Source organism: Equus asinus, chromosome 1 (genome assembly GCF_041296235.1).
Source record: "Equus asinus isolate D_3611 breed Donkey chromosome 1, EquAss-T2T_v2, whole genome shotgun sequence".
NCBI classification, from domain to species: domain Eukaryota; kingdom Metazoa; phylum Chordata; class Mammalia; order Perissodactyla; family Equidae; genus Equus; species Equus asinus.
The window spans coordinates 105,726,228-105,746,173 of record NC_091790.1 but is presented as its reverse complement, the minus strand read 5'-3'; the positions used below and the strand labels follow the sequence as shown (position 1 = coordinate 105,746,173).

The following is a 19,946-nucleotide window of genomic DNA, read 5'->3' as shown; positions in this document are numbered from 1 at the left end:
ATGTTCGTACCCGGGATCCGAACCGGTGAACCCTGGGCCACTGAGAAGTGGAACGTGTGAACTTAACCGCTGCGCCACCGGGTCAGCCCCTGCTCTCCCTCTTTCTAAGAGTCTCTCTGGTTCACTTCATGGGATGCGGGGGTGGAATTGCTCACCCAGTCCCATGCTCTCGGCTCCCCATCCTTCCTGTCTATTCTCCCCTGACCTGTAATGTGATTTTCTTTAGCTGTGTCACTGTGACCTCATCTTCTTCCACCCTGCCTTTGGACCTTCTTGGCTAAGCAGTTTATCAAAAATTTTCCTGAAGAAATAAAATTCCCTCCTGAAAAGGAGAATCCTGAACGGCATGGCTGGATAATTATGCAATTATATACTTTCTGTTCTGTTTCATGGGTGTCATCATTTTTTTTTTTTTGATCCTGCCCTTCAACTACGGTTTTACAAACACATGGATGCTGAGAATCATGGATTTTAATCTTTTATGTTCCATGGAGATCTGTCTGTCTACTTGACATGGGGATTTGGCAGATACAAAATATGATAACTGGAAAGGGCATGAAAAGTCCAGCACCTTCAGTGAGGCCCAAGGTCATAAAGGCATTGATGGTACAGATGGGAGCAGAACCGGACACTTAACTCCCCCTTGGGCTTCACTTTGAGGCATGTGCCAGTCACTAGGGACACTCTTGAATTGCTGGGACATAGACTTGATCCTAATCGCGGATGTGTATTCTGCACAAAACCTTTAGAGACCCTAATTTAATGATTTTTACCACACTGCCAGCCAGCAGGAATTGCACATCTCAGTTTACTCATTTATAAAATTGTTGGTTTGCATGGGTTCATCTCTAGGAAGCTTTGCATTTATCATAGTCAAAACACTACAATCTGTGTCGTCATTTGTAAAATCAAGATAAAAAAACATCTACCTTCTAGGGCCAGAGTGAGGATGAACAGCGTTAATATATATGAAACGCTGAGGACAGTACCTGGCATCTAGTAAATACTCTATTGTGACTGCAATTCCCAAACTTTTTGGTCTTGGGACCTCTTTACACTATTATAAAATTATTTAGAACCCCCAAAAGCCTCTGTATTTGGGGGGTTATATTTATCAGTACTTACTGTATTAAAAATTAAAATGAAGAAACTTTTAAGAATGTTTATTATGAAGTCATTTAAAATAATTACATGTTAAAAAAATAATAATTACATGTTAACATAATTTTCAAATGGAAAATAACTATATTGTCCCCAAACAAAATAATTAGTGAGAAGATCAGCATTGTTTCCCATTTTTGCGAATCTTGGTAGTGTCTGGCTTACCAGAAGATTCTTGGAACCATCCCCACTGCTGCGTTCAGTCTGTTATGAAACCACATGTCAGGAGGCCTTGGGAGAAATCCCAGAAAATGAAAGCGAAAAAGGCAAATCTCCTTTTAATATTATTTTGAAAAGTTTTGATCTATGGATCCCCCAAAAGGGTTTCAAGGACCCTCAGGAGTCCTCCAACTAGAGTACACCTTGAGAACGACTCCTGTGTTTTCTATTGTTATTATTCTTATGATTATTGATGATGACACAGAAAAACAGGATAGAAATGGATTTTCCAAAGTTGGAGCTGTGCATTGTGAAGTTCTCTTAATGAAGCTGATTCCATGCAGATATCCATTTAAAAATGCTTGCCTTTGGGGCGTGCCTGGTGGCGCAGCGGTTAAGTGCACAGGTTCCACCTTGGCTGCCCGGGGTTCCCCGGTTCGGATCCAGGGTGAGGACGTGGCACCACTTGGCAAGCCATGCTGTGGTAGGCATCCCACATATAAAGTAGAGGAAGATGGGCATGGATGTTACCTCAGGGCCAGTCTTCCTCAGCAAAAAGAAGAGGACTGGCAGCAGATGTTAGCTCAGGGCTAATCTTCCTCAAATAAATAAATAAATAAATAAATAAAAATAAAAAATAAAAATGCTTGTCTTTGAAAAAGAGGAATTAGGTTCAGGTCGAAGTGCTGTGACCCCACTGATATGAGGAATAAAGGACAGTGGTATTTAGTTTTTCAGGCATGTGGAGCTGTAGCCATGAAATAATGAGAAAAAAGTACCCCTCGTGTACTGTTGCTGTGAGGACACACTGTGTGTTTGTACCACCCTGCAGAATTTTCCTGAGAAGTTATGTGTCGGCATTTGTGCTCAGACACCAAAACCTTGGATCGTACGGTGAAACCCGGAAGCGTTTCAATGCCTTTTTCCAAAGATGTTCAAGCAGTAGAAATATATATTCTGGAAGACCAAAACACGCAACTGGAACCAAAGCATTTCACGAAAGAGGCAAATAGAAATTAAAGGACACTTGGCTCCTTGTGCTATACTTTTCTGTTTTTATCCAGGATACAGTCACCTGGCAGAAGAAATGACAAAGTTGGAGGTCTAACAATGCATTGGGATAGTCACAGGCCATCCTTGCCCAGATTCAACAGACTCTTGAACTTCTCGACTGTTCATCTGAAAAGCAGAATCTTGTCACTGTCTCTCAGGGGAAAAACAGTGCTCCCAAATTATGTTGTAGAAGAAAACTAAATCACAGGTCCTCACGAGCGATGTCACATGGCTCAGCATTGCCAACCCACTCCCGATTCTGTAGTCCCTGGTCTTGGTCTGCTGGAGTTTCCTCCCCCCCGCCCCCGCCCCCGCCGTCATCTTTTAAAAATAAGCATTCTGCTTTGGGTATTTTTCCTGTGCTCAATTTCCCTAGAAATATGAAAATAGAAACAAAAGATCCCAGGATACAGAAGTATCCCGTGGAAGTAAAATCCGTCTAATGTTGCTTAAGGAAACTGATAGTGGTTGAAAAGACCATTCCAGAGAAATGATCTACAAAACTTGAAAGTCTAGGCAAAAATGTGATATTGAGGGGGATGCAAAGAGAGAAAGAGATGGATCATTCCAGAGGACGATGCTGCCAAAGGAAATTCTAGGAAACACGGACCTTGAAAAAGTGGACAGGAGATGTGCCAAAGGGGAACAAGCTAAAGACTGTGGAAAGGGAAGTCACGGAGAAGTCTTGCCTTGTAATCGACCTGTGCTGTCTCTGTCCACCTGTCATCTGGCTCCTACAGCAGCCTTGAAGACCACGCAGCAGCTGCATGCTGAGCATGCTCGAGAGAATGCTCCGCCCTCATGCACATTCTAGGAAGAAGGCCGAAGTCATGTGGACACATAAGAAGATGGAGGGTGGGAGATCCGGGGAAAAAATAAACAAACTAGCTGGAGGAATGGTGAGAGTAATATTCTGGAGACCAAAAAGCAGAGGAATGAAAAGCAAAGATTAGCAGAGAAAGGAAACAATAAAACTGTAACCAACAAAGGAACAAACACTAAACAAGAGAAAGAACAAGTCTTAACAGAGAGAAAGGACCAGAGTGTGGAATTGAAGTAAACCTAACTGCTGTGACAGCGTAAGTGGAAATATACCAACTCTCCCGAGGGGCGGATTCCTCTTGGTGACTTTCATTGAGGGTTTTCTTCTCTGGGTTCTTGGGTTCTAGAAGTACTCAGCTGTCTTATGTCTTCTCACCTTAAACATTGCAAAAGACTTGAATAACAGATGACCACCACCTCCACTTTATCTTGGTTCCCTGTGCGGCATTTGTCTCTTAGAACCCTTTGTGGTTTAATGATTAAGAAATTAAGGACATCTCTATCCTGAGAAGTTGGGGACTAGGTCTGATTTGTGGGGACCTGTTGCTGTCTTGTATATCAGATGGTCAGCTGTTGGCAAAAGGGTATGTCTAGCTGATCTGTGATGCAAAGAGGGGGCCCTATAGGGCTGGAAAAAGCACCATTTTATGGGCGTTTGGAGGGCAGAGGGCAAAGCAGAAGAGATGATGGCAACGGTGACTATCCCACTTAAGGAATTTTCTTTCCTAAACTCTATTGTGGAAGTGGGAGTAAAAAATAGTGGAACTACTTACTGTCCTTCTCCATCTGTTTTTCACTGCTCTAACCTTAAGAGTGTCCGCCCCCAACACTGATGGAGATTTTGCTCATGCTATTCCCTTTGCCCTGAACAGAAGAATAGAAAATGCCCTCTGTTTATATCACCACCAAAAACCTCCCACCGTCTTCATGGAGCGTTCCTCTATGCCCCAGAAGAATTCATCTTTCCTGCCTCTCTATAAGCCTCCCATACAGGAAAATAACTAACATTTGCCGACTACCTAGAGAGTATAACTCAGTAAGCTCTCCCAAAACTTTATCTTCCCAAATCCTTACAGTTCTTATGCTGAGGAGTTCAGAGAAACTCATGACACAGAGAAGTTGCCAGTGGCCACACCCAGTCAGAGGTAAGGCATGGAGTAGATCCCACCCCAAGCCTGTATATTCTGGTGCCTAAAAGTATGAGCATCTTCCTCTGGACAGAATCAAACAATCCCCTCACACAAATTTTTTATGCATTTGGTTTATTTTGTTAAAGTAATCTGTGCTGTATTTGCCATTTATGTGTCTGTGTTTCTCACTAGATTATTCATCTCTGAATGTGAGGAAGCAGGTCTTATTCAAGTCTCTGTATTGCCTGGAGTACCTACCAAGAGATCTTATGCACAATAATAAGTTGTTAATTGAATAACGGAAAACTGCTTTTGTGTTTTTCTCTTGACATCCTTCCTGCCATCGCCATGCTAGACCTGCAGACCCTTCTTTCTGTTTTATCTGGGCAGGGTCTTAGAGGCTCAGTCGAACCTTCATGCCAAAGTGAGATGCCTTAATTCATGCCATCTTGAGACTTTTCATTATGGGGACCCGTTCTGGGAATGGCTGTGGTCATCAATTTTACCTTGGTTTCCTGGTAGGAGGATTTTAATCAGACAAGCCCAGAACCACCAACTCATTCCAAAGCAGTCTACTGCAGAGGTCAAGAGCCTCGATTTCCCCTCAGGTGAACCTTACCTGCTGCTGTCTGGTTGTGGGCAAGTCACTTCATCTCTCAGACCCCTAGATTTTTCATCTAATAATCATTCTTACCCTGAGGGTTGTAGTGAAAATAAATCCCAAACCAAAGTCATGATACCTACTGCCCTTTTCCAGCATGATTTTCCTCCTGATTGCCCAGCTCAGTAAGTGGCATTACCAACTGTGTATTTTGTGCAAACCGGAAAGATATCACCCTCTTCTTCAAGTCTCATTGTCAATAAACCACGAAGTTCTGTGAATTGTACCTCTTATCTTGAAATCATCCAGTTCCCTGCCTCACCAGCACTGTCACCCTATGACTGGCTGGTCTCACCAAATTCACTCTGTTACCCCCCACCCCTAACTTTCCTCTATAACCAGAAACATCTTTCAAAATTTCAGTGTGGGACTACACTGCTTAAAATATTCTCAGTGGCTTCACAGAGCTTCCGGCTAACGTAAAGACTCTTTGATACGACCCAAGACACCCTGTGTGCTCTGGTCTTTGCTCCAGCCTCTCCCTGCCTCACTGTGCTCCACACAAGGCATGGGGCTCTCGCTGAGCGCCTCCAAGAAGCCAGGCTCCTCTCCAGCTTTTGAACATTTCTTCTGCAGAGTATGGTCACCCCCATCACCCCTTTCTTGTTTTCTCCTAACATTCTTCCAATTTTAGTTTATTTCAAGGCAATTGCTTAGCGCAGGTTTGCTGACTCCCCTGTGCTCACACACACACACCCAAGACTAGGTCATTTCCTCTGGTGTAGGTTCTCATACTACTCTTTTGCTTTCCTCTATAGCTCTCAGTACAATTTAAAATTTTACGTTTCTGTGATTATTCAACGAATATCTGTCCAAACTACTACAACGTGAGATCCTTGAGGGACTACCTCTGTTTTGCTGTATCTCTAGCACTTAATGAAGTACCTGGCACATAGTACAGGCTCCATAAATATTTATTGGATGAGTCTGTACTTTATATATGGTGAGCATTATTCTGAATGTTACCTGACTTCCGGTTTCCTATGAAAAGTTCCATCTTGGCATTCAGAGCAGGTTCAAATGATGACCTTGTTCATCTTGGGCAGTTTTCTTTTTTTCAGTCTCATCTGTAAAATGGGAATAATTGTACCTGCCTCATTGAGTTTTTAGGTGGGTTTAGTGAGCTAATGTAACGTCCTGTCTGACCCAGTGCCTGGCTCACGGCTCCATCAGTGTTGGCTAGTAATGATTGTAATTAATTTAGGCCAGATGGCCACGTAAACAACCTGAGTGTAAGCAAACAGTTGTCCCTGTACCAAGGGGACCACTACAATTTGGAGAATGGAGCTTTAAAGGGGATGGATCTTCGGCTTCATCCTGCAACCTGGACACCCCCCGCCTCGGCCCCATGCCCGGGGAGGCGCCCAGGAAGCTCGATCTCTGGGGGAGGTTGAGCCTCCAGTGAGGCGGCAGCTGGTGGACACCCGGGCTGCGCTCCGGAGGTGCGGGGCGGCGGCGCAGCCCAGGCTCGCCCCAGCCCGCCGCCGGCTCGGTCGCGGTCCCGGTCCCGGAGGGCGCGGGGGGGCGGGCGCGGGGCTCGCGCGCGCCGAGTGGTGGGATCGCGGCGGGGGCCGCCTGGCCCGCCCCTCCTCCGCGGCTTTCCGGGTCCAGCCACATCCGTGTCTGTCGGGTGTCTGCCTGGGCAGGGTCCCAGGACGGTCACGCCCGGAGCGGTCGCGCCCCACCAGCCCTCCGCGAGCCCGCGGGCTTCGGGCAGTTTTGGCACAGCCGGTTCCCGCGGCGCCTCGGCCGCCCCTGCGTCCCCTCCCCAGGCAGAGGAGGCGACAGACGCGCGCCAGCGTCCGGATCCGGGGGCACTGCAGAAACACCCGGTATGTCTGTGTCTCCAGGAGCACGGACAGGGTTTCACTGCCAACTGTGCATTTTAATCATGTTTGGGAGGACCGTCCCAGTCGTCAGTTCCCAGGAGGGCTGCCCAGTTGGTGCACGGTTTCTTTTCGTTTGGCGATGCAGATTTAAGTGTGTGTGTGTGTGTGTGTGTGTGTGTAAATCTGTTTATATTGTGGGGCAACTGTTAATGAGAAGTCCATGAGACTTCCATCCTTCGTTCTTTTCTCCTAAAGCTTCCTTTTAAAATGTTGAAAATTGTTTTTTTCCTTACTTGAAATTCTTTTTATTTCATTTTCAAGCGATGATATAATACAATGTTATAATATACATAATAGTACATATTCTGTGTTAAATATTTCTCATGACTTCTCTACCTCTCAAGCTTAACGTTAGTTTTGAACTTTGAAAAAGCCATCCCCACGTTAATAACGCAAAGTTTTTCTGTAGAAATTTTTTGAAAAGTTGCAGAGTATGCGAGCTAATGAACTTAAGTTTAAAAAGTGGACAAATGCGAACGTTAGTAACTCCACAAAGCCACCAAATTAATGGATACTACTTATGGTTTTGGATTTTCAAAGACCTGCTTTGCAATACCTGTCAGATTGTCCTTAGGATCAGGTTCTGATCTTAATCCTGAAAGGGTTAAACCGCTACCAGGTTATGTTGAGGTCACTCTTACAACGCTGACCCGGAATGTGTCAACAGTCTGTCCTGGAGTGTGGGGGACCAAACAGCTTAAATTAAATGAAAAAAAGTTGAAATATTTGTCATCAAACTAGTAAACCTTTAACCTTTTAGAAGATGAAAAGTTTAGTAACTACTGTTTACACACTTTGAATATTTCATGTTTGAGTGGGCCTCACAGTTTACACAAATGATTGTATATATCTGTTTACAATCAACAAATATCAGGGTGTCTGTGTTAAGCAGACAGTTAACATTTCGAGCTTTTCTGTAAAGGTGATGTTATAAAAAACTACAGAGATTACTGCCTATTGTCAAAAGGTCATTTAGAGAATCTGAAAATAAAATCATTAGGGACAGCTTAAGAGAAGTAGGGTAGTGAATTATAATTGAAAAAATTTATATGGTGGGTGGAAATCAAAGTCGCAATTAGCACGTGAAATAGTTAATTTTGTTTTTGTTTTTGTCCTAAACATAGATTTCTAGAGCATTAAAAAAATCCTCTTAGGTTTGTTAAACCTTTAGCAGAAGATTACAGCCCATGTTTTGTTGTTGGTGAATAGCTGTTTGTCTCACTTTATTTACTTGGTATTGGGTATTTGTCAATGTCATTTCATATCTACAGAAAATTCTTACGCTCTATGGAGGTACTGAATGTGTGTGTGCGTGTCTGCCGGAGGTCACATGACGGTTTCATCCTATTTGGTGGAGCAGCTTGACTTTTTTTCCCCTTGCTTTTGGTGATGGTTGTGAGTGCGGAAGTTGATTGACAGATGCATGCCAGAAACCCCCATTCTCCTTTTCAAAGACAACATATGATGGATTGCGGTCTCTCAGCCCAGCAGGACACGGGGACCATGCAAGCTGTAATTGGTCAGGTATGGAGTCAGCCATTTCTCAACTCCCCTTTTTTCCACAAGGGTCTCACCATATGATTCACATAATTCATATTTACAGTACCATCTTTCTATCTGTATCTTCAGCTACCTGCCAGCGTAGTGCTGAAGTGCGGAAGGGAAAAGGCACCCATTAAATCTAGCCAGGAAACCTCAGCTTACAACTTCAGTGTGCCGCTTAAAAACCCAAACTAAACCACAGAAAGAATCGAAAAACGAATCTAATTTAGAATTTGGTCTGAATGTTTCAAAAAAAATCTATGTCTAAGAATTTATTTTCTGTTGAGATTGTGATCCTTGGAAGAAATAAAGTGTGAGAAGAGAATAAAGTGTTGTGTCTCCTAGGCAGTAGGTAAAATTTTTCTGTTCAATATTTTTATTTTCACTGTACTCTCTCTCGCTTGCTCTCTATATGGAAAATAGAAAGATATAAATACATGTGCCTTTACTTCTAACCCAGATAATGTGTGACTGAGCCTGGTAAATGTAGTAGTGGTCTTGGCTGCTGCAGAGGGGCAGGCTGCAAATTAAACACTGCCACAGTCTGAAAGGTCCAGGTGGTCTGCTCGCGATTCCTAATGCAATCCAGCACAACAGCTTTAATAAACAGCTCTATTTAGTTCCTCCTTGTATCCAGGGAGGTGAACTGGTCTGGGGCTGCTGTGATGAAATGCCAGAAGAATATTTCTCAGAGGCCTCACAAGCTGATTTTTAGAGCTTTCCCGTTCTGTCGTCTTTGTCTTCCAAATGGGTCAGTGAGTCTCGCTTTCTGTTTGGTGCTTTTTGTTAAATCCGTCGTGTCTGTTTGTGTTTAAATGTTTGCGTTGTAAGCTAAATCAGAAGAGAAAAGGATCATTGTATTTTCATTTGCCTTCAAATAACTGAAGTGGTGAAAGGAATGATAGTGCCCTGCTGCAGAGGGAGGGTAATTTTTCTGACTGTGATGGGGGTGGGGTAAGGAAAAAGGGAATATATATGGTTTCTTTCTTTTTTTTTGTAATGTATTTTTGACCAAAATTTTTCTAAGTGAACCTTGCTGACTTATGAACTGTTAACTCATAAATCAGAATATGGTTACGAATATTGATAAACTCCTGAAAGTTTTTTTTTTTTTTTTGCACACTTTCCAATCAAGACAGGCTGGTGAGGTGATGACATAAAATTTGTTCGCTGTATGTTAATAGCGTGGTGGAAAATATACCATCTTATTCTGTTTTCAACAAAATTATAGCAGAGCACTTCAGGGTTCTGAAAGCACATGGTTTATTAATACCAGCATGCTTCATAATGTATTTTTAGATGGAAAATGTCAGCTATATAATACTATGTTTCCACAGGCTCACGCTATTTTAAAAGCAGTAGATATCTATTTGAACAGAACAATATTTTTTAAAACTTTCAAGTTGTTTTTTCTTATACAGATATATATAAAGTGAAGTCTGCAGGCATGTATTTGTCAGGAGAAAATATGTAAGGACTGATTTTCTATATTGTTAATACCCATTTCAGTGTAAGTGTTCTCTGATAAGCAAAGAAGCGTATGAAATAGAGCTAAAAGAATTGTGGCGTATAGAATTAAATAAATACCCGTTCAGAAAGATGACCTTTTTGCGTATAAATAAAAATTGAGCTCCTGAAAACTCTCTTGACCTGTTTAATAAAACTTTTCTTAGGTTGCAAGCATGTTCTGTCTCCCGTATGTCACAGTATTTCCTTAATACTGTGCAAAATTACAGTGTTTCAGTTCCAAATAAGAGACAGGATTTCCTTTTGTATGTATTTCTCTTCCTTGGGAAAAGAAAGCTTGGTGAAAAAACAGGGTAAATACTTCTAGTTTGTTATTCAGTATTGTTTATTGGAAATAATTACAAAAGTATATGCTTTTAAAAGGTTCCAGTATACACTTTAAAAAAGGAACTGGTATACGCTTTATAGACACCAGACGTAACTTCTAATTTGTCAGGATTTAAAATTGGTTGTTGTTATTACATAGCTCTGTGTTTTGTGTGTACTCTAAGCAATTTTTAAAGGCTGAGCATGTCTAGGAACTATATATGTTAATGACTTGTTATGAATACTTTGTAAATAGTTGTGTCAAAGTAGCCACATGTTTCCGGAAGATTTCATTTCTCATAAATTATTTGTTTAAAAACTCAGATACTTATGTCAAGCAAATAAATTATAAAAACAATTGTCCTGAAGGTTGTAAAATCTTCTGTATGAAAACTGTATTAAATCTTCTGTATTAAAACAAACTAAAATCCTTATTTTTTTTGAAATTGAAACACTAAGTATTCAAAAGGAAAGAAAAATAGCACATTGTCTCATAAGCATGCCATAAAAGTTGGAAAACCTAAATGAAACCTCTATCTATATAAAAAGAAAGATGACATACACATTTGAAATGATTTTCTTTTAATTTTTATGGCACAGATAACAATATTTACTTAAACGACTGTCACTAGCAATAAGGACAAGAATGTGAAAATAATTTTTATTGCTTTTCAGTCACTCATAACCAGAAAGAGATGGTTTCTTTTTCAGCTCTTGATTTCAATATCATCTTATACCTACTCAGCAGGTGTGATCAGTGCCATTTGATAATGCAAATGTTTGTGTGTGTTTCTTCTCAAATACGTGTTGAAATAATAATAATTTTCGTCCTTTTTTTTTCTGTTCTGAGTTCTGTTCCTAAATGGCTTTGGTTTGGAGGAGCAAATAACCAGTTTGCAATGATATTTTCCATTCTGAAGAGGGAAAGATTCCCATGAAATATGATCTTTAGGTTTTTTCATTCATCTCTAGGATCAAATATCCAGTTGCTTCCACTGGAGAGAAGGGTAGACTTCTCTGCCTTGCTGGCCATGATCCAGCTGGGGAGAGCGTACTGGCTTCATGGAGCACATTATTGCTCTTATATGCCTTTCCCCCAGGAGTTTCCCTCCCCCAAGCAAGCAATTAAGCAGTCTAGTACCTAAGAACAAATTCCCTGCCTAATGTATCAAGATCCAGACACTTGATTCATTCGCACAGGTTTTGGAAATCAACCAGATTTTTGATAGTTATCTGTAGCAAGCTTCCTAACCCTTTGAACCATAGGATGGCTTGATACCTTCAGATAATTTTCAGATCAAGTCAAACTACATAGTTATGCAGCTTCTGAGCCATGGGGTTGAGTATCATTTGAAAATGAAGGCTTGCATTTCCACCTCTCGTGGTCATTCAGTGTTTACTGCATCTTTTCTTTTTTGCAGACCTGAGCTGTGAGTGACAGATTAGTTCATCAGTATTACAGACGTCCTGTTTTTATTTTTTTTCCCTCATCTCATGCAGACGGGTCACTGTGTCCAATCCTCCTTCTGGCACCGCCGTCCCCAGAGGACACTTGGCCAACCTGCCATCTTGATGCGCCACAGGCCTGAGCGTCCAGGCTGGCTGCATGTTTCTATATACTGACTTCTGCAAATATTACAGAACAGAGGATATTAAATTAGTTGTTAATAAAAACAACAGATGAAGCAAATTAGAGAAAAATACTTATCAAGCATATCTAAGAGTTTGCTAGGAATGGGGGAGACATAGCTGGATGAAATGCCCATGGGTGCGCATCCAGTTGACATGCTGAGGTACAAACAGAGGAGCAAAGAAAACATTTAACGGCTTTATAAGCGCAATCAAAACCTTTTGCAATTTTCCTTACCAGTAAAATGGGTCTTTTTTTTCAAGATGGATTTAGATAATTTAAAGTGTTGGAAAGTGGCACATTAGGAAGCATTGCGGTTATCGGAGACAGGGCTCAGTGTGTGTGCTGCGCGATGGCTCCCAATGGGAGGGCGGGTAGCTCGGGGCATTTGGTTTAACAGTGTCTCAGTGCATGTTTTCTCATATGAAGATTTTAAAACACAAAAACGTTTTTTTTTGTTTTGGTATTTAAACAATTTTATATGTGAGTTTGTTTATACTCCCCCTTATTCTAGAAAGTATTTACTGTGGCTTTAAGAACAACATGCTTACCTAGGGCATACTCAAGCTGACGTGAAATGGAGGTGGCCTAGGGAGGAGGGACCCCGGCAGTGTGTAAATAACACACTTGCTGATTGTTTTCTGTCCATTTAGACTGATTTTCATGCCCTTTATATAACAAATAAACTTTGGGGCTACCCAACCCTGTTTTTCACACCCCAAGCATAACTTGCGTATACTCCAAAAAGTCTCTTTTATATGTGTGAATGCCCTTTTTTTCAAATTGACATATCACTTTAGCAAATTTATATATTTTGGGGATTTTAAATTATTGTCGTTTGGATTTAATTGAGAATACTTTTTTCAGGGTCTTATAGGTGAATAGTATACCAGAAAAATACAATGAATTAGAGATTTTTCTTTCTGAGCACAAAATGGTGCTAATATTCTCTTTGTAAGTGCAGGACTCATCAATTGAGTTTGTACTACGTATTTCTAATTGACCTTGAATTATACTTCACTCAATACTCCACTTATACTTAAAGGAAAGTTGATGTTAACCTTTTATATTCTATCAGATGAGCTCAATTTTCATTGCCTCTAAAAATTTTTTAAAGTGAAGTTCAGTCTGTTACCGGAGCCTGTTTAAATTATGAAACCAAATTTGTCCATTAAAGTAAAATTTATCTATATAATAATAATACTATACAATAATGTTGAATGTAATACTAAACAACGAGCACGTGGAATCTGGTCTTGACACCGAATTTTCTTTTCTGTTTCTAAGGTCGGTTAATGAAACTCTATGTACTATTCAAGTATCATTTCACTGCTTAGGAATGGAAAGCTTTTGGGTTCCCATTTCTAGAATATGGAGAGACGGTGCTGCAGCACTTAAGATATGAATGCTTATGAAAGAAAGTTCGACTGTAATGTGTTTCCTTTACGTAAAAATCTATACCACTTGTTCCAGAGGTCAGTGAAAAAAGATACTCCTTTATGGTCTTGCTGTGTGAACTGCATTTTATCAAATGGTTGAAACAAATCTCTCTTTTCATCTTTCTTGTTTACCAAAATTAGAACTTAGCTAACATGTCCTCAAATATTGAAAAACTCCACTTTTTAATTGTGCTGGGATATTGTATAAGCTGTTGCTTTTGAAAAAAAATACTTAAGTGGAAAATAAAATTGTGAAATAAAGTGCAAATATAAAAGGATCAGACCTGGAGAAACAATGCGCAGAAAGAGAAATACGGATTAAAATTTGAACACTAAAAGAAAATCCAAGTTACACAACTTTTAAATTAATTTGTATTTTGTGGCCTAACTTTTACTTGGGAGATAGTAATAACTACCCTACGTGCAATTTCAAACCTGAATTTATATATTTATCTTTATGTTCTTCTTTTTCTCCCTTCCTTCTTTCTTTTTTTTTTTTTTTTGGTAGATGAAGTGTGTGTCCAATGAAATAAATTACTGAGTCAAGCCTTGTTCTGCGATCACAATGTCAATTACTCTGTTGGGCCATATTGTCTTGAGATGGTCCAAAATTGTAATCAAAATCTGTACCAATTTTGCTTTTTAGACATTTCTTCGGAATCTTCGATTGAAGAAGGGGTTGTGAGAGACTCACATTTTATTAAGATTCATTTTTATTTCTATTATTTTCTTGTTCCTCCCAACTCTGCAACATGAGCCGATTATGGTGAAAATTGCCTAATTTTTATTTGATAGATTCCTTCTGGGATTGCCCTATGCTGTGTTCTTCTCTTTGCCCAGCTAGGTATGACCATATTATTGTTATTTTGGGGCTACCACTTCTCCTAAATAAGAAACACTTGTATGGAAGTAGCAGCGAAATAATTGAAGACATTTGTGATTATTTATATTAAAGACAATTCTCTAGGTTTTAAAACATTTTATTTTCCAAGCTCGCTGGTGTGGGAAAATAGCTTTTTGTTTTATCACTAGTTTTAAAACCCCCATGATATGAAGGACTCTTTCTCCAAAGGACAGAGATGAGCTGTTGATTCTTGGTACTGATGCCGGGTGAACTGTAGCCCTATTACCTTCGGCAGTGTTTTTCTAACCAAAAGAACAAAAAAAAGAATAATTAGGATGAACAGAATATTCTAAATTTCACCTGTTTTCAGTTTCTTCCCCCGTCCACCCCAACCCCCTGCCCAGGGAGTGGATAATTCCAGTGGGAAGAGATTCCCATACAGTTTCCAGCTGGCACCTCCTAAGGTCAAAGATAAAAATAAATGTGTTGACACCTTGAATGAAAAGGAAATACTTACTCAAACGCGTTGCTCTGGTATTTTGCAGTCTTCCTTCACTGTCATTTCTCCATCAGCTTTTCTTCTCTTTCCCACTGTAATCCAGAGTCAGTGTGATGAGTAATAAGTGGAAAGTGAATCCTTGAGGGCTGCCCAGACGGCAAAGGGCGCTGGAAAGAGAGACAGACAGCAGCAAAACAAAGCAGAAAACTCACCCAAACGCTTGCCTCGGTAGTTAATCTTTTTGTTAAGTTATTTTGTATGCTTGCTTCAGCTCACCTGGCGATTTTAGATCACACAATTCTGCAGGGAAACGAGACTTGAGGAGGGGACAGTGGAAAAACAAAGCCGAAAGGGAAAAAGAAAAAGCTTCGCACTTGTGCCATGGAACATGAATTTCAAAATTAAGGAACGCTTTATTTTTGGAGCTTTTAACAAGAGTTTAACCAGTGCTTGGGTGCTGTGAAATAGCAGCCTTGCTAAAATGGATGTTTCTGGTAGTTAATATGATGCCGACTCTGTTTGCATATTTTATGACTTTGACTTTTTGTGAATAATTAGAAACTATTTTAAAAAGAAAATATCCATCCCTTACACCTCAAAGCTTAAAGAAACAGATATACTTAAAAAAATTAAATACCTGGTTAAATGGTGATTTTAGCCTCGATCCAAAGAACTCAAGTAAACTCATCTTTAGAAGAACAAAGTGCATCGTTTATAGACAGCTGGATTTTCAGTGCAGAATTTATATACAGATTTTTTTTAAAAAATGAAATATTTATTGTTGAGAGTGTGGGGCAAATATTGCACGAAGACAGAAGCATGGACACGAGAAACCCTAGTTGATATTGATGATATATGGAAAAAAAAGGTAGCTATTTCTCAGATCTTCACTTGTATTCCTCCAAAATTGAAGGCCAGCGTGGGAGAGCAGGCAGCAAAACACATAAGGCGAGGCTCAGCAGGCCAAACTTGCTTCAGATGGAGCTAGCAAATTTTCTAAGCCCTAAATAACACTAGCAAACAAGGCGCTTTCAACCTTTTGGAGAAGAGATTGAGAGTTGGGACAAATGTAAAATGCCGCTTAATGTGCACGAATAAGGCCAAGAACATCGGGATCATTTCACTCAGTGTCACTCCCGATGATTCATCATTATGGCCAGGGCAAACTGTGGGCTCTGGGCTGAAACCATTTTATCCTTTTTTTTTTCTTTTTTTTGAAAAACAGAATGTTCCAGCTTGGATCTTATATCCTTAGGGTTACAATATTGAATTCTGAATCAGGAAACTTAATCTTGCAGCCAGATTTGACAAGATGCTGGTTGAATGGTAGGCAGAAGTGATGATTGTGGGATGAAATGCCCCAGGTCAAGATTTGGGAAAATAAGAGATTTTGTGGAAATTTGGCTGATATAAGGACCCCAAATTTGAAAATTTCTCACTGTTCATATCAGCAGATAGTGTTCAAGGGTCTAAAAAGCAGATCATTGCTGTGTTCATTTTCTCTGTTTCAAATCTTTCTTTAACAGAGTGACTTTTTACACATTCCTGGTGTATTTCTATCGTCGCTAATATAAAAGGTGTTTGTAGTAATATTCAAAAAGTTTCTGGGAACAAAGGATAACATTGTTGCTCAAATGCAAGACAATCATACTTTATTTATTGGTAAGATGTTAATACTAAATTCAGTAACTAAAGTTCTTTCTTTTTTGAAAACTTCTTCCATTTGTAAATGAACCCATGTCTAGGTTTCCAGGGACCAAAGAATTTAGAGTAAAAATGAAAATGAGGCAATCGAATTGGTTAAAACAGACAGTCATGCCTTGGACTTTTTAGGAATACTTGATTATTTAACATCTAACAATCTAAAAATATTTTAACTCTGTTTTCAATTTTAATACATGAAAAAATTATGGTAGATGTTTACTTAAAATACTTGTCCTCTCAAGTAAGTTGATCTTGAGGGTGGAGAAATACTTTGCAGCTTCTGGAAATCAAGATTATTGTAGAAAAGTGAGTACATAGTTATCACTCTACTGCAGAGGATGGTTATTGTACTTATTTCCTTCCCAAAACTAGGGCACTTGGTTTTGCCTTGTACTGCAAGTTTCATAGCTAATTTCTACAAGTGCTGAAACGTATCAACTGGGATTGTTTCTTCTCTTTCTACCATTATCTATCAAATAGAATTTTATTTTACTTTTTTTTTTTGAGGAAGATTAGCCCTGAGCTAACTACTGCCAGTCCTCCTCTTGTTTGCTGAGGAAGCCTGGCCCTGAGCTAACATCGTGCCCATCTTCCTCTATTTTATACGTGGGACGCCTACCACAGCATGGTGTGCCAAGCGGTGCCATGTCTGCACCCGGGATCCAAACCTGCGAACCCTGGGCCGCCAAGAAGTGGGACGAGCGAACTTAACTGCTGCGCCACGGGGCCGGCCCCTATCAAATAGAGTTTAAACAGCTAGTTCAGCCGGAGTGGTGAGCATGTGTAAAACCTATAGAATGTGAACACAGTTCTTATATGCATATGCTTGAGGCAAGTTACATAGTGGAATCCTATGAGTCTTTTAAAAATTATTATTAAACAAATTATAAAAGCAATGCATGCTTGTGACAAACAATTTTAACCACACAGGAGAGTATAAAGTGAAAAGTAAAGTGCCCTGTCATTCCACTTCCTACAAATAACCATCGTCAAGTTTCCTATATATCCTTCCAGAAATTTTCTATGTATGTATAAGCATAGAAAATCTTTATACAACCCAGGTAGATCCATCCTATACGTAGCCTTCTGCAACTTACTTTTGCATTTTAAAAACATATCTTGAACAGGTCATAGTACTATGAATAGATCTGTTTCCTTCTCTGTAGTATTCCTTTCTATGGATAGTCAGTGGTTTGTTTAACAAGTTCTCTCCTGATGAGCATCCAGCTTTTAAAAAATAAGTTAGTTTCTGCAATGAGACTAACAAGTAGAGATGTTTCATTTCTCTTATCATAAAAATTTCCAGAATCTTCCAAATGGGGTTTACTTTACCAAAAGAACTCTTAGGTATTGTTTCCTAAGAGAAGGTGAAGTCTAATGTTAAAAGTGAAGGATAGCTTTACGCCACAAGAATAGATATTTATCATTTGTATATTGAACACTCAAACCAATTAAAATAGCAATAAAGATCACAATATTATATTTTGTAGCAAAGAATTAAGGATAAGAGATAACGTAAGGATCTCAGTCAGATACGTTATGACTTTAAAACCTCTATATTTGTTCTAAGCCACCAACTCAGCTGAACAAAATGCATAACTTATTTTCTTTCATGGGCCTCGATTCTATTTATTAAGATAATTGACAGAGATGTATGTTTCCAATGCGTGATTCAGTTAGCATACCTGGATTAGTGAAAAAGAGACCAGAAGAAATTCATGGTAATTAATGTCAGCTAAGTTCTTGTTTTCTATATTTCATATTGTCAGGCCAATCCTTCAACCGTGATTCATAGGTTAAATAATGCAGTCAGGAGAAGGGCTGAATCAAAACCAATCAGACATAGCCCTTGAATTCAATTAATTCGGGCTTTTGATAAGGTAGGCAAAACATATACTACTTAAATATTTAAGAGAAAGTAACAAGTTAAGTTCTTCATTTCTTTTAGGATATGTCTCCGCTCATTCATCTTAACCACATCACTCCACAGATGCTAAGAAAGTGGAAGGGGTGGTAATGAAATCTTCTGTTTGTATAAGAGATGGAAGCGCGAGCGGACCGTGACATCTTTTACTGTACAGATCCCCAGAATGGGTTCCATGGAGCTGCTGGTTGGGTGGGTGTATGCTTTCTCCTTCTCTGCTCTTCCCTGCAAATGCCAGGACAAGGAACCTAGATAGGAAATGATAATGCTTCACTCATGGGTTTAAAAGTAGCTGGCTCCCTCACCTGAGACTCAAAACAGGCTCTCAAGAACAAATTGCATGGCATATCTTTGATGTTAACGCTCTCATTCGAAACCAGCAACTTTGAGAAGTAGGTGGAAATCCTTATTCCCATCTGTGGAAGTGGAAACTGGCTCAGGGAGGTCTTATTTAGAGCCATGTTGCTAGCAGTGAAGTGAGATTTGAACCCAGACATTCCTTCTAAGGCTCCACTGTTTGTCTCTACACCAATTCTCAGCCTTGGCTGCCTTTTAGAACCACGTGAGGCAACCTGTGAAAATCTGCTGACGTGCAGGACCCATCCCCAGAAATTCTGATTCAGTTCATCTGGGTATTGGTATTTTTGAAAAGCCTTACAGGTGATTCTAATGCACTGTATCACAGTGCCTCTTAAATTGAACAAATGTTATTTTAAGTGATAAAAAATGAGGCAATGAAGATTAAGCAAGGTAATCCTTTCCCCCACCCCTCCAACGCACAGTGATAAATCTGCAGCAGAAGAATGGAGAGAATTTAGTCTGGTATTCACTGTGTGTGTGTGTGTTCAGTAGGAATCCTGTAAGCTTTGTTGAATATTGGAGATAATGTTTAATAACATTTTCCATCCAGAAAAGAGCTGGATATTTAGCCATCTTAAAAATAACAGCAACACTAATGATAATCTACCAATTAGTAAGCACTTCCCAGGTGCCAAGCACTTTACGAGCATCATTTAATCCTCACAACAGCTCTGTGAGGTAGGTACTGTTTTTATCTCCATTGTACTAACTAGCTGACTGAGGAAGAGGCACAAGGTCACCTGGACAGTAAGTGGCAAAGCTGGAATTTGACCTAAGGATATTGGAGGCCAGGGTGTAAATCCTTAATAATACGCAAAATCACAGAATTGTAACATGGCCCGAAACATTACCTGTGGGAAGTATTATTCTTAGTATAATCTTGATGAAGGCAGATTTCATTACAGAAATGCCTCCTGTTTCTCTCCTCTCTCCTCCCTGCCCTCCTCCGCCTTATCTTTCTTCTTCTTCTCTCTCTCTCTTTCCTCCTCCTCCTAAGAATCTGTTTCTTCATTTCCTATATAAGAATTTTATTGTTGCCATCATTACCTGCTATAATTGGGCTCTACGTGGTGATCTGGAAAATGATTCTTTTATAAAATGTAAAAAGAGAATAGATGGTGAGTGGAAGGATGGAAGAGCAAATTGATACTCTCTGGTAGGCTTCCATCAAAAGAGATGCTCGTAACCAAACAAGGAGTCACCCTGGCCTCAATTTCCTAGTACTCCATGAGGTATGCCTTCAGACACAACACATCTTACACAGTGTGGCCAGTAGGCACTGATCTGTATGTATGC

General features: G+C 39.9%; 1 protein-coding gene across 2 annotated transcripts in view; it reads left to right on the top strand.

Annotated features, from left to right (window-relative positions):
- The first annotated feature begins 8,205 nt into the window (after positions 1 to 8,205).
- The window catches only part of POU6F2 (POU class 6 homeobox 2), a 450,158-nt gene continuing 438,417 nt past the window's right edge, over positions 8,206 to 19,946 (top strand). The window contains exon 1 of one of the 2 annotated variants that reach the window (XM_070504520.1): positions 8,206 to 8,399. In XM_070504520.1, the coding sequence (XP_070360621.1) occupies positions 8,295 to 8,399 (105 nt within the window). In that variant the 5' untranslated portion in view covers positions 8,206 to 8,294. The remainder of the gene's footprint in view (positions 8,400 to 19,946) is intronic. The other variant, XM_070504519.1, reaches the window with a different exon arrangement.